Source organism: Xyrauchen texanus, chromosome 5 (assembly GCF_025860055.1).
Source record: "Xyrauchen texanus isolate HMW12.3.18 chromosome 5, RBS_HiC_50CHRs, whole genome shotgun sequence".
NCBI classification, from domain to species: Eukaryota; Metazoa; Chordata; class Actinopteri; order Cypriniformes; family Catostomidae; genus Xyrauchen; species Xyrauchen texanus.
In genome coordinates this window covers 23,978,871-23,992,409 of record NC_068280.1, presented here as the reverse complement: position 1 = coordinate 23,992,409, position 13,539 = coordinate 23,978,871, and the positions used below count along the sequence as shown (strand labels likewise).

At 37.1% G+C, this 13,539-nt stretch overlaps 1 protein-coding gene across 1 annotated transcript in view; it reads right to left on the bottom strand.

The window, feature by feature from the left end:
• Positions 1–9,337, bottom strand: part of dachc (dachshund c) — a 106,756-nt gene extending 97,419 nt beyond the window's left edge. The window contains exon 1 of the mRNA XM_052126038.1: positions 8,568–9,337. Coding sequence (XP_051981998.1) covers positions 8,568–9,109 — 542 coding nt within the window. The 5' untranslated portion in view covers positions 9,110–9,337. The remainder of the gene's footprint in view (positions 1–8,567) is intronic.
• Between the last annotated feature and the right edge of the window lie 4,202 nt (positions 9,338–13,539).

Sequence of the window (13,539 nt, the reverse complement as noted above, 5' to 3'; positions counted from 1 at the left end):
TATCTTACTTTGCTTGTAATGAGTCTATATAATATATTAGTTTCACCTTTTAAGTTGAATTACTGAAATTAATGAACTTTTGCATGATATTCTAATTTTTCGAGTTTCACCTGTATATCTTGAAAGTTCTGCTGAACAAACACTGCAGATCGCAAATGTGATGTCCTTATCAGAAACGTTGAAGAATTTCCATACCGCTGACATGATCGGCCTTTGTTTGGTAGCGCCGTGATAAGGGCTAGATCGATCCAGAGTGAAATCAGAGCACTGAGGGGCGGAGCGAGGAGGTATATATTTTCGGCTCATATTTTCTGCCTTTTTTCTCTTTCGGCCGAAAACCGAAAGTGCCATTTTCGGCCGAAAATTTCCGGTGGCCGAAATTTCGGTGCATCCCTAATACAAACCGAATGACATGGGTAAATAATGACAGGATTTTCATTTTTGGGTGAACTATTCCTTTAAACCAGTTCAGTTCAGTTCAGTTCAGTTCATAATTAAAGAGCAGATATCCACTGAATGTTAGATTTAACCAATGGCGATTGCTTTAAGACTACATGAGAAGGACAACAATGATGAGTTTAATATATGTACAAATTATATATATAAGATTCATATAACTTTTTTATATTTTTGTTAATAAATGTGTAAAATATCACATATCACTATCGCAATGTTCATTCAAGTAACACAATGCGCTTTTTTCGACATGAATATGTCTGTAGAAGTCAATGGACGCAGGACTGATAAAGCCCCACAGAAGTATGTCTATGGCAGATACCTGTACCATTCAAATTAATGGTACAAAAGATTGATGTTCATTGGATGAAAGGCTCTAAACACATTATTTTGAGTCCCGCCCAGATGCCGTGCTTCTCTGGGAGTCTATGGGAGCTTCAGGAGCGCTATTTGCATTGAATCTGCATCTGATTACCTATATGACACTGGGCTTTCAATCAATGCATTTTTGTCCCACCTGGTTGCCTGGCTGCTTTATATGATGATTGGTCTCACTCTCAATTGGTCAGGACTTTCCAACAAAGCTTTAAGCTCAGCTCAGTTCATTTTCGTTAAGTAATTTGACTAGTAGTTTGAGCGGCTTTTGGAGCAACATCCAAGAAACTAAAAACACATTGTCTGTGCTTCCCACTTTTGAAAAGCACCACTGGATTCAACTGTCTCCTCTTTCAGTCTCAGATTTATCGCATGCATGGATGTGAGAAATGTGTGTGTTTGTGTGTGAGAGTGTCTGTGCACTTTTGGAGAGTAAAATATATGTATATATTGACATGACATGATCTGGTACAATAATGTCAATATAACATGAACACACAAACTGGACATATAAAGAGTTTTTTTTTTTACATTCACTTTTATGTTCTTGGCTGCTTTAGTGATTTACAAGTAATTCCATATATTTACATTTTGAATAATTCTACCTAAAATGCTTAATTCTTCATCTCACTAAACATCCAATTATACACAAACACACACACACACACACACACAAACTATGTAAGTTGATATTTTCCAAAAGTACTCAATCAAAAAATCCACCCCATTCATCGGAGAACACACACTCTTACACAAAAAGGCAGATGGACTATAAAAGTACTTATAGCACTACAAAGATATCAACAGTATTTTTAAGCCTTATTCGCAAACACATTTCTTTTATGATACACAGCATGCCACTACAAAGCTATCAGCTGTCTGAGCAGCTGCTCTGGATGTTTCAAACAGAGTCACTAAAGTTTTGAGATATCTGGACACACACACACATGTTGGTTTTACTATACTTGTGAGGACATCTCATAGACTTTTGTGTATTTTATAGCAGGCTAAAGATATATTCTATCCCCTACCCCTAACCCTCACAGAAACCTGTGCACTTCATTAGATTTAAAGATAAACATAATTTAGTTGATTTTTTGATTGTGAGCTAAAAGGTCCCCACAAGTAGGTTTTCTTAAGTTTTACTATATTTGTGAGGACATTTTCAAAAATGTGGTTCTCACAAGTATAGCTAAACCTGCCCACACACACACAAAGAGTATCTATTTCAACCACACATGTACAACAGCCGACCATAAAGTCCACAGACATATGTAATGATTGATATTACAGGATTAAAAATATACAGCAGCCCTGAAAGCATCGGCAATCGAAACCTTTCATTACAATACAAGCACAGGAAAACTTTATGGATGGATAACAGATCTGGTTCTGTGTCACACATCCAAAACCTCTTCTATTTTCCTTCCACTAATCCCTCGCTCCGCACTAACACACAGTGAACGGGCTGGCTGAATCAAACCTTGCTGACTGATAGAAGCTCATGTTACTGCTGGATAGGACCTGAAGGTCAAGGGAAGAGAGAGAAATATAGAAACGTTTGTTTGAGGTTAATGAGTATGTGTGTGCGTAAGAGATTGGGGAAAAAAGTGGGTAGTGGAAGATTTGTTTTTTTTTTTTTAAATAAAGCAATAAAACTGACATACAGTGGCATGCACATTCATTCACAACTCTAAAGGTGCCTTTCTGGTCATGCAGACAATGGAGGGAAATTGTAAAAAACATAAAATTATTAAAATGTCTTAATAATCTCACAATAACAGTAATAATGTGTCAATTTGAAATTTCTTTGTAAATCGCAGAAGCATTAAAGAAAATGAAGTGAAGGTGCCTTTAACAGTGCACGCTTCAGCAGATCGGGGCAAATTCCATTCAAAAGACCATTACTGTGTGACTGTACCCGTTGCTATCAGTCTTGAGGATGGGCCCTTCAAGAAAAGCTTAATTTTCTCACTTTCGTTTGGAACAACCCTTCAAGTGGCATCTCCTTCGCGTAGTGGCATTCAAGGGTGCAAAAATACTGTTGGGAATTTCCCCCCAGGATCATCAAAGTGGTGTTGCCTCAAAAAAGTAACACGTCAGATAAAAAGTCCACTTTATGTACAGAATTGTAGTTTCAGTTTATTTTTATTTTTTTAAAATACTTGAGTCCTACCGCATTTCGAACATCGTAAACTTGTAGTTTAGACAGTTTTAATAATTTTAATGGAAGTATGCATGTCACTTTCAGTTTGGATAGAAATTCAATATGTCTTTCATATTATATTTTTCTTTCATATAATAACTGTCATAAACTGAAGGAGCTGTCTGATTCAGCAAAATCCAGTTTACTTTTTCTTTAAATCGAATAAGTCATTACACTTATCACTACTTTCGTAAACGTACCATGGAATTACCATTTTAAGGACATGTAGGATAACATGGTAACCATTCAGAATCATAATATCTTGTTATCATCATTGTACCATGGTTCTGCCACTTTTCTGCTGTAGGGTCCTTAATATTAATCACATAATATAGTAAAATAGCATTACATTACAATTAAATGAAGTAAAAGTACTACAGGAAGTGTCAATTCTATATAGGGGATGATGTGGTTAGGGTGGAAGCAGCAGAGATGACAGAATGAAGTGAGGGACCAGAGATGAGAGAAAGTGAAGAGTGATTAGAAAAGTGTTTGCACTGTGAAGCACTGTGGTGTTACAAGGGTACTACTATGGTACTAAATAATTATTATATTCATATTTCATTATATTTTCATTAGGGCTAGTTTATTAATAAAATGTTATTTTCAATTATGATTTTGGCTTCCAACGATTATGAAAAAAGATAATCGAGATAAAACTATTATTGTGCAGCATTCCGTTTCGAAACACCCCGGCGTTATATCTTTAAAGTATCAATTATTAAAGTTAAAATTATAAGGAAGCAGGTTATGAAAATAAACAGCCATTTCTCTGTGTGGTTCAACGCCACATCCATGAGTTGCGTGAAGTGACCGGGGAAGAGAATTAATCTTCTCCCAGCTGATGATTTGGCTTGTTTCCTAAATAACATCTAAAACTCCTTTAAAACAATGTACATTTTCTTTAGGAGCTATACTGCAAAATAAAAAATTGTTATCAGAGAATGTTGAATACAATTTTTAATCAGGGCTCGACATTAACACTTGTCCAGCACAAGTGGATTTTTGAAGGGGCAAGTTAAATATTATTTTACTTATCCGACTGGACAAGCAGACTGATTAAAACGTCAATAAACTAACCTGCTGTATTTGTGATAGCCTAGGCCTGTGTCTCTAATTAGAAAGTTAATATTCTTATACTGCTGCTGAAAGTAATCCAGAATAATTTTCTAATTCGCTAGCAATCTAGCAACTGTTTGATTGACAGGCGGCTTATGAGAGTGTGCTGAGCATGCACGTGTGTTCCGAAAATGCTGAATGGTAAAATACATTTCATAAGTCTGCCAAAATGCCCGTCTTGGTGAGGTATTCATGTAAACACAGAGTGTGATGTCTCAAATGAACGTAAACAGCAGAGAAAAAAATCGGATTTGTATTAAAATGTCGGACATGTAAGTATAAACGCAAGCTAATAGATCTGCTGCCATCTAATGTAATGTGCCATTATAATAAGCAAACAACAACAAGAAAACGCTCACTCTCTTGATTGGGTAACATTAGTAGCTTTAAAAAGGATTAATGTATATAATCATACTTTTAAACCTGTTTAAAAAACACTGAATTTTCTTAATTTGGATTTTTTTTTTTTCAATTATTTTGTATCTATTTCTATACATTGCTGATTTTATTGTTATTTTATTACTGTTAGATTACTAGTCTTGAATAATTACTTAAGAACTTGAAACCATTCTTCCATAATTAACTAGTTAGTGTTATTATTTGTTGTGGTTTTGAAGCTGGAATTGAGAATCATCAAATTTCACTACCGAAATTTTGGTATTGTGATAATGTATAACCCTTATTGAACACGGTAGATCTTGCTGAAATAACATGATGAAAAAGTAGATCTAATTTCATAGAAGTGTGAGCACCCCTGCTGTAAATTATGGCGATAGAGGCTTTCCTTTATTTGACTACCTTCCGTAACATAAAATAATGATCATATGACAATAGCCTCCTCCCCTACCCAGTGCAGTTTACATTTCAAGTTCAAGGAAATCCATTGTTAAAAAGACAAGTTTTTTCAAGTTCAATAAATGCATGATGTACAGTTTTTTTTTACTGTAATCAGTAGTCTTTAAAATGCCTTCAATTTGAAGATCAGAGAAACAGAAAACACACTGACACACTCCTCTCACACATTAACTCTACGACAAGAAAATCTTCAAAGACACAAATACCAATTTTTACAGCATAATAATGAAAGGTTTGGGCTAAGCTTTGTCTCTCACTCTCTTGCTTGGACACAAGTCTCACACACAAAACACAGGCTTGCATAGGCTACATTTCACAGATGGAGAGTTTCTGAGAGAAAGGTCAAAACATAAAGCCAATGAGTCGTGATACATCACGTCCATTTAAGACTTTCTGGAATTGAATGTGATTCTGAGAAAACAAATTATTCAATAAATAAAGGCTGACTAAGTGCAGTCTAACTGTAAGAGGGCATGCACTTTTTTTTACTATTATGTGCAAAACCAAAAACACTGATAGCCTTTAAATAATAACATTATGTTTGTGTGCAACAGAAAACTGCACAACTGAGATTGCTTAATCTATTGGGCACTGTGAACTACTGCAGTAAATCAACTCTTTTTATGCTGATCAAATTTATGTTTAGTTGTTTTTGAACATTTACCATTAGAATTTAGTCATAAAAGGAAATGCTCAATGTGATGAATGTCTATAAAGCAAACAGACCAAGTCAGCACCTATAGGGCATTCTTTCTGTCTGCCAGAAAGAGCTCATGGCAGTCCAAGAAGATTAATCTTTTCAACAAAGTGAAGCGCTGAGGAAGTAATCAAACTTGATGAATAAAAGCATAGCGCTTACTCTAAAAAGGACATCAGAGAATATAACTGCATACTTGAGTCTGAAGGACACTCATGACATGCATATGAAAGTCTTGGTTTTGTTGTTTAAATGTAGAATTTCTACATTCATTAAAGGAATAGTTTACCTAAAAAATGTAATTATCTCATCATTTACTCACCCTTGTGCCATCCCTGATGTGGATGACTTACTTTCTTCTGCTGAACACAAAGATTTTTAGAAGAATATCTAAGCTTTGTAGGTCCATACAATGCAGGCAAATGGGAGGCCAGACATTTGAAAGTTGAAAAAGCATATGAAGGCAGCATAAAAGAAATCCAGTGGTTAAATTCATGTCTTCAGAAGTAATATGATATATAAAAATATTTTGGGCTTTTTTATTAAATAATCTCCTCCCAGCCCAGTAGGTGGCAATAAACACAAAGAATGTGAATCGCTCAAAACACAAAGTGAAAGTGGAGATTTATACTAAAAAAAGGACTTAGATAATGATCTGTTTCTCACCCGGACTTATGATATAGCTTTTAAAGATAAGGATATTACCACTGGAGTCATATGGATTACTATTATGCTGCCTTTATATGCAGGTTGCACACCTTCAAAGTTCTGGCCACCATTCACTTGCATTGTATGGACTTGGATGGCATTAGGGTGAGTAAATGATGAGAGCATTTTCATTTTTCCGTGAACTATCACTTTAAATCATGTTGTATTAATGAGTTAATTAAAACAAAAGTAAAGTGCCAGTTGAGCGGAACCCTTTATCCGGTCAAAGAGTAACAGAACAGTGTCGAATTTTGACTCTTTTAAATCAAATACCATCCTTTACATATCATCATATCATTTAATTCACAGATCTCAGTTAGGTCTTCAGAGAATTCAAGAAACCGAGGTCCCTGAGCTCTGCCCATGCTGTCTAGCCTTGCTGTCTGATCTCAAATCCTATACAAAAGACACTTGAAACTTTGTGCCAGTGGCAGTTTTGAGCTTTCTGACCAGAGTTAGTCACATTTTAGATTACCAAATACCTTCTCATAACCTAATACATAATACATAATAATATATAACACAATCATAATTAGACAATGATACAAACTTCAAAACACATTGGTAATTTTTTTTATTTTAATCCTGAGTCAAAAGTTATTAATGCGACGAGGTTATAATTCAAAGTGGAGACCAAAAGTGTGGGGGGCTGTTAGAGAGTTTTAAAACTGCCGCTCCAGGCAATATGAAAAATTAATTAATTTCTGCGGAGAATCAATTTGTATATAAGACACTGCCGGAGAGTGAGAGCATTGCACAGACAGGAATCGGAGATTCTAATTGTTCCAGCAGAGGCGTAGATTTAGGGGGGAATGGGGGGGGGGGTTTATATATTTATACCATGATCAATGGAAACGTGTAAATGCTTCACGCTGCAAACCCCCAATTTTCAAGACAAATCTACGCCCTTGCTTTCCAGAAACTTGTGTCACAAGCGCTTAACATCTTCTCAGTGGCAATCGCTCCTTTATAAGCATTCTCTATTGAGCTGGTGTCATAAAGTTGCCCACATACACCATGGTTTAGATAACCAAACACCTCGCTCCCAAAGCAAACGCATAAGTATGTTTACTACCATTCTAAGGTCCGACTATTAGTAGACTTGCATTAAATCCTTGGACAAATATATGTGTGTAAAACGCAAATAAAGGTGTTCATTGTTTTCAAATCATGCAAGCTTTGCTGACAATAGCACCAGCTGAAGGCAAACTATATTTAATTATAACATGATAAATAACTTTTTATGGCAAGGCATCCCACAGATAATAACCACATTCAATTGCTACCTGGAATAATAAATTCAGGTCAAGTTGTGAGTCACTGCAAGTCACTCAGTTTTTACTGAGAAAGAAGTGTACACGTCATATTTAAATAAGCACACAGTGGTGCAGTGTTTTCATTGCACACACCACAGTAATTATTTTGATTATAAGGAAATTACACATGTAATAGTACATGATAGGCATAAGCACAACCTTTAAAATCATATAACACAATAACACAACAAACTAGAAGTGGTGACAGGTGATACCAAGCACGGGACAACTGCCGATTAACCTGTGAGTTGACATTCAGTTTTAACTCATAACAGAAGCAGTGAATTCCTATTAAATATTCATATCATGGACAGATATCATCTCTCTCTTTCTCGCTCTCTCGATATATACCTATCTGTGGTAGAAAAGAGACAAAGAATAACATCCAATTCTATTCTGACTATATATATTATATATAATGGATGGTGATAGACTGTCCTGCCCAAAGGTGTCCCAGGCCTGGCTAAGTGTGTGTGGTGTATATTTAGTGTGTATTGCTGAAGCTGATACATTCAGTATAAAAGTAACCTGATATGTGCATGATTATCAAAGGCCAAACTGTTGTGGAACATAAGCAGATAATTGCACTTAGCTCAGCAAAGAAAGATGCAAGTAAGGCCTATGCAAGATACTGTACTGATATGAGCTCAATAAAACAATGAAGCATTATCACATTTTCTTAACCTACTAGTTAAAGGTGCCAAGTGTGATAGCACTTTATTACTTGTTTCATTTGTTGCAACTTTATTAACTTAAAGTTTGCTAAGTCTTTTTGGGAAAAGGATGAGCCTACCTTTAAGTTTTTCTGATGTAACTTAGAGAACACGACATTTACCTTGCATGGGTACAGTCGTTATACAGGACTTCAAAGTCTTTTCTCGATATGAGTTTGCAGCGATTGACCCCAGGCTGAATCGCGCCAAGTCCACGGAGGATGCGAACCTGCTCCACATTGCACACCACTGGCGTTATCTCCAGACGCTTGAGTTTCGTGTACACGGTGTGCAGTCCACCGACCAGGTGCTTGAGAAAGAGGTCAAACGCCTGCGGGAGGCAAATGAGCTCGTTGCCGTTTACAGTGAAAGATGCTAGTTTTGCGCCTCGGACCTCGACCATTTTGCACTCGTTGTTCTGTGGGGTGTTTTCCACAGGAGAAGGGGTGGAATATACGGGTTTGTGAGGGAGACCACCGATGGGTATACCCGGGCTTGCGGAGGAGAGCAGTTCCGATCTGAAGAGGCTTGGTCCGGCGGGGATTACCACTGACTGTGGAGGGGATTGGGTCGCGGGGGTCGAGGAGTTGGCAACGGCGGAGACCGAGATTGGAGGCGCGTGAGCCATCGGTGTCGTGGGTAGAAGCGCAGCCGGTGTGGCCATGTTTAACACAAAATAAATGTCTTCAAAGTCTTCGGACAAAAAGTATCACGGGGAAAACTGGTGGAAAAACTTCAGAAACGGTTCCGTTTTGATTGAGAAATATAAAGAGCCTGACACTGTGAGAAAAAAAAACTATTAATAGTCTGTGCGTCACGACATAGATCAAAGCGTGGTAGTGACAGGTAAAAAGTGAAGAGCTGCGCTGGTGCTCCGACGGGTTGAATCTGTCACATTTAGTGTGGTCCGGAGGAGGAGCCAAGAAACAAAGAGAGTTTGGAAGGACACAGCACGCACGTGTGTTTCACTCTTTCAGACCAGGTACATCTGAAACAAAACAATGAACTTAAGAATCATGCTATTTTGCGTGATTTATAAGTTATATTGTATGAAATACAATTTTCGTATTTAGCATTTATTTTTGCAGCCATTTATACAAAAATCTCCCGTTTCATTCTACTGCTTTTCAGTAATTCGTCAGAATGGTGTCGATTTCAGGGTACATGAACTTTTGGACGCAGCATGTCGAGTTCACATATTATCATGTTGACCTACGCAATAAGTGTCTACTGTACTGTATCCGGGGTTAAAATCAAGTTTATTCAGTCGCATAAAGTTTATGAAAGGACAGATGTACTGTATCATTGCAAGCATGAGGTGAAATGAATAATAACAGCTCTTAAATAGTTGTCCCTTTGTACATGCACATGGGTAAGTGATTCATTCGCCACGTGAACTATTCTGATGAAACTAAATTGAAAGCAATTTAAATAAAGCTCATTTATATGTCATTTCTCATGGTTGGGGCTTTACTATAATTGGCTGTTTAATTAAAACAATTTTCATGGTCATTAATACAGCCAGAGCATTGTAGTGCACTGACATATTTTAATTACATGGTATTAACAAAATTGATATGCCTTAGAAAGCATGGTGAAATTTTTAATAAGAAATTATTAAAGCAATTATACATCATCCCCTTATGAACATTATGGGTATCATCATATAACTGGTCAGCTCTGAGAGAATGGGGTAAACAACTTCTGTGCAATGCCATAACACTGCTTGAATGTGGAGTAAAGTTCAAACAAATATAGCCTACTTGCTGCTTATAGAAGAATACTTTTCCTGTTTTGTTACATTGTGATGTCAAACACATACACAGAGAGACAGGACTTAAAGCTTATGCTGCCATCTATTGTGAAGGATTGAAAAAAATGAATTAATTGAATTCAAATATACTAATTGGAAATGCTCGAAGTGCTCCTCACAGACTGTAGATCTTATGATTTGTGAGAATTCATAACATTTACAGCTGTTAATCTTTAACTCTCATTTTAAACACATATTTTGACATACAGAATAGCATTTATTGATGTTATATCATTTTCTAAATTTCATAATATATAGCAGGAAGTCAATTTTTTACCTCATTTTAGCCCTAGTTAAGGTCTGTTTTTTAGCATGTGTGCAGGAATAATGGAACAATTTAAATACACTGAATAGACTTAAACAACAACAGCAGCAGCAGCAGTGTTGTAATTCTTTCACTGGTCTTGATTATGAGTTTAAAATAATTTCCCTATTTTTTCCTTTTACATTTTTTATTATCACTATATGAAAAATTATAAATTTACCCCTTTTTATGCAACATTTAAGAGTTCTTCTACTTCATACTTTGTTTAGTGTATTTCACACATGTAATAGGTCACACGCTAATGATCTGTCATGTATTCTTATGTTAAATAACCTTGCACATTTGCATTACACAAACAACAACATAAACTCTACAGTAAAACCATGGCTGTTAACCACCATAACAACACAGGTGGTGAAAAATAAAGCCTCATGATTACTGTATTTTCATCAAGAGTATCTAACGTATTCAGTGGAAAGGAGGAGGCGAGAACCGGCTTGATAATATAAATGATAGTTTTAATGAGAAACTTAAAACAAAGACACAAACACACACACATGACGGACATGTCCACTAACGATCTCTCTCTCCCGCACGATACTCTGCAGTCGGCCTTTAAACCTCAGAGGCTTGATTAGCCTGATACGGGACCGGGTGTGTATGATCACGACCCGGCCCCGCCCTCCGCCCTGCCACATTCCTCCCTCGTTCTCTCAGCTAAGGGAGCCCCCGGCCTGACGTTTAAAGGCCGACTGCAGAGTATCGTACGGGAGAGAGAGATATCGTTAGCGGACATGTCCGTCATGTGTGTGTTTGTGTCTTTGTTTTAAGTTTCTCATTAAAACTTTCATTTATATCATCAAGCCGGTACTCGCCTCCTCCTTTCCATTGAATACGTTACAGTGGCCTTTCCAGGAGCAATGGCCGATACACATGGATAAACAGTTCAGTGTCACTCACACAAACCCAAAACAGCGACACACAGGACACTAAAATAATCCAATATGCATCAACTAAACAACATAAAATGTAACAAAACACACCAGTTTAAATAACTGATTAAAAAAAAAAATAAGAAGAAAACTATTTTAATAAATAGAATCAAATATGATGGGTCAAGCAGGGATATCCGGGAATACCCATTTATTGTCTTTTACAGTAATTTTAACAGAAGTGTACCATAAAAGTACAAGTATTGTCTTGTTAAATATCATATAAAATGTAACCGTTAACTATATGGTAAATCATATTTTTTTGCAATCTTCTATAGCAGCTTGTCCTATGTATGGTAGCAGGTAGTGCTGGATCAAATTGTAACTGTCACAGGCCGAAGGCATGGAAACACCCTGGACAGGTGGCCAGTCCATCACAGGGCTAACACACACAGACATACACATTCACACTCTCACCTATTGACAATTTTAGAGATTCCAGTTTACTTCACCTGCATGAACTAGGATCTTCTTGGTGTGAGGTGACAGTGCTACCCACTGAGCCACAGTGTGTGTGTGTGTGTATATATATATATATATATATATATATATATCTCACATACATACATACATACATACATACATACATACATATACACACTTTTTTATTTTTAATGTAGCATTTTTTCATTGTTTTTCCATTAAAATTACACAAAACAGTGTGCATTTCTGGAGGAATTTCACACTGATGATCTTTTTGAGTTACTTTGAAGCAGTTATACTGCCTGCATTCCTCATTTCCACATTCCTTTATTCAATTCACTACAGTGATTACAGTAGTTCCTCATTGACTTCTCTGTTATGGCCAGAGTCCATTCCCTGACCTTCTCTTCATCGGTCGGGCACATTTGTCGCTCCCTATTACAGAGAACATTTGTTATAATGTACATCAAGTGCCTTTGAACAATCACGATCAATAAGTTCAACCATGTTGTACTAGAGAGAGATAGACAGAGAGATAGAGAACTATGTGCATACAATTTACAATTGGAGAATTTACTGTATGTACTACTGATATACACATGCTTATCGATTCCTCCAAGACGTCTTTTAGCAATGCTGTTCCCTCAATCAATACACCTACAACATACGCAATTAGAACATAAATCATATTTGCTCATTAGGCCTCATGAACATTCAATTTAGTTAAATCTCACCCTCACATTTGCATATGAATCCACCAGGCTTCATGTTTTACTTTCTCTTATCTCCCATGTCGACCTTAACAGCAATGCACGAGACACAGAGTGTGAAGGAGTCAATGCCTCAATTCACACACCACCAGCCTATTAAGACCACCAACATCCATCAGCTAAAGCTGCCACACTTTCAAATGCACCGTGCTGGGACGGTCCCTTCAACAGCCCTGTAATTTAATTCCCTTCGCCATGCATAAACCCTGCATAGCCATGTCCCCTGATGGATTAATCATGCCATTTTCACAAAGGTCCTTCAGAAGAGAATGGAGTTTGATGCAGCCACTGACGCTTGTTGCAATAACTCAAGCTCTCCAAAAATGCCAGTGTCCAGTCCAACTTTATTTAGGTATGCTAAAGACGTGCCCACTTCACATTGGAATTCACTCCAGCTTCATCAAGAACATCACTTCTATGATCAAAGACAGGGTGGGGAAATATCTCGAGTGCCAGACATGGAAATGAGATGGAGCAGTGTAGCTGGTTCACAATCTGAGCAAGGAATGAGTCAGGAGGCAGTGAACTGTCAACTTAAGTATTTTTTATTACTCTTCAGCGGTGTTCAGAAAACTTAAACAAAAAGGGCACTCGGTGGCCAGGTAATCACACAAAAATGAATCAACAATTCTTGTCACACACACACACACACAGGAACAGTCTCTCTCTGTTACTCTGACACCTCGTGCGCCTTTTTATGTCTACCCCCACCATCACTACATCAAGAAACTGGTGTAAGAAATAATGACAACCCAGGTGACGAGCCTTACCGCTCTCTCCCACAGACAGATACACAACCACGCCCCCATCACCATAAGCAGAAAATGCCTG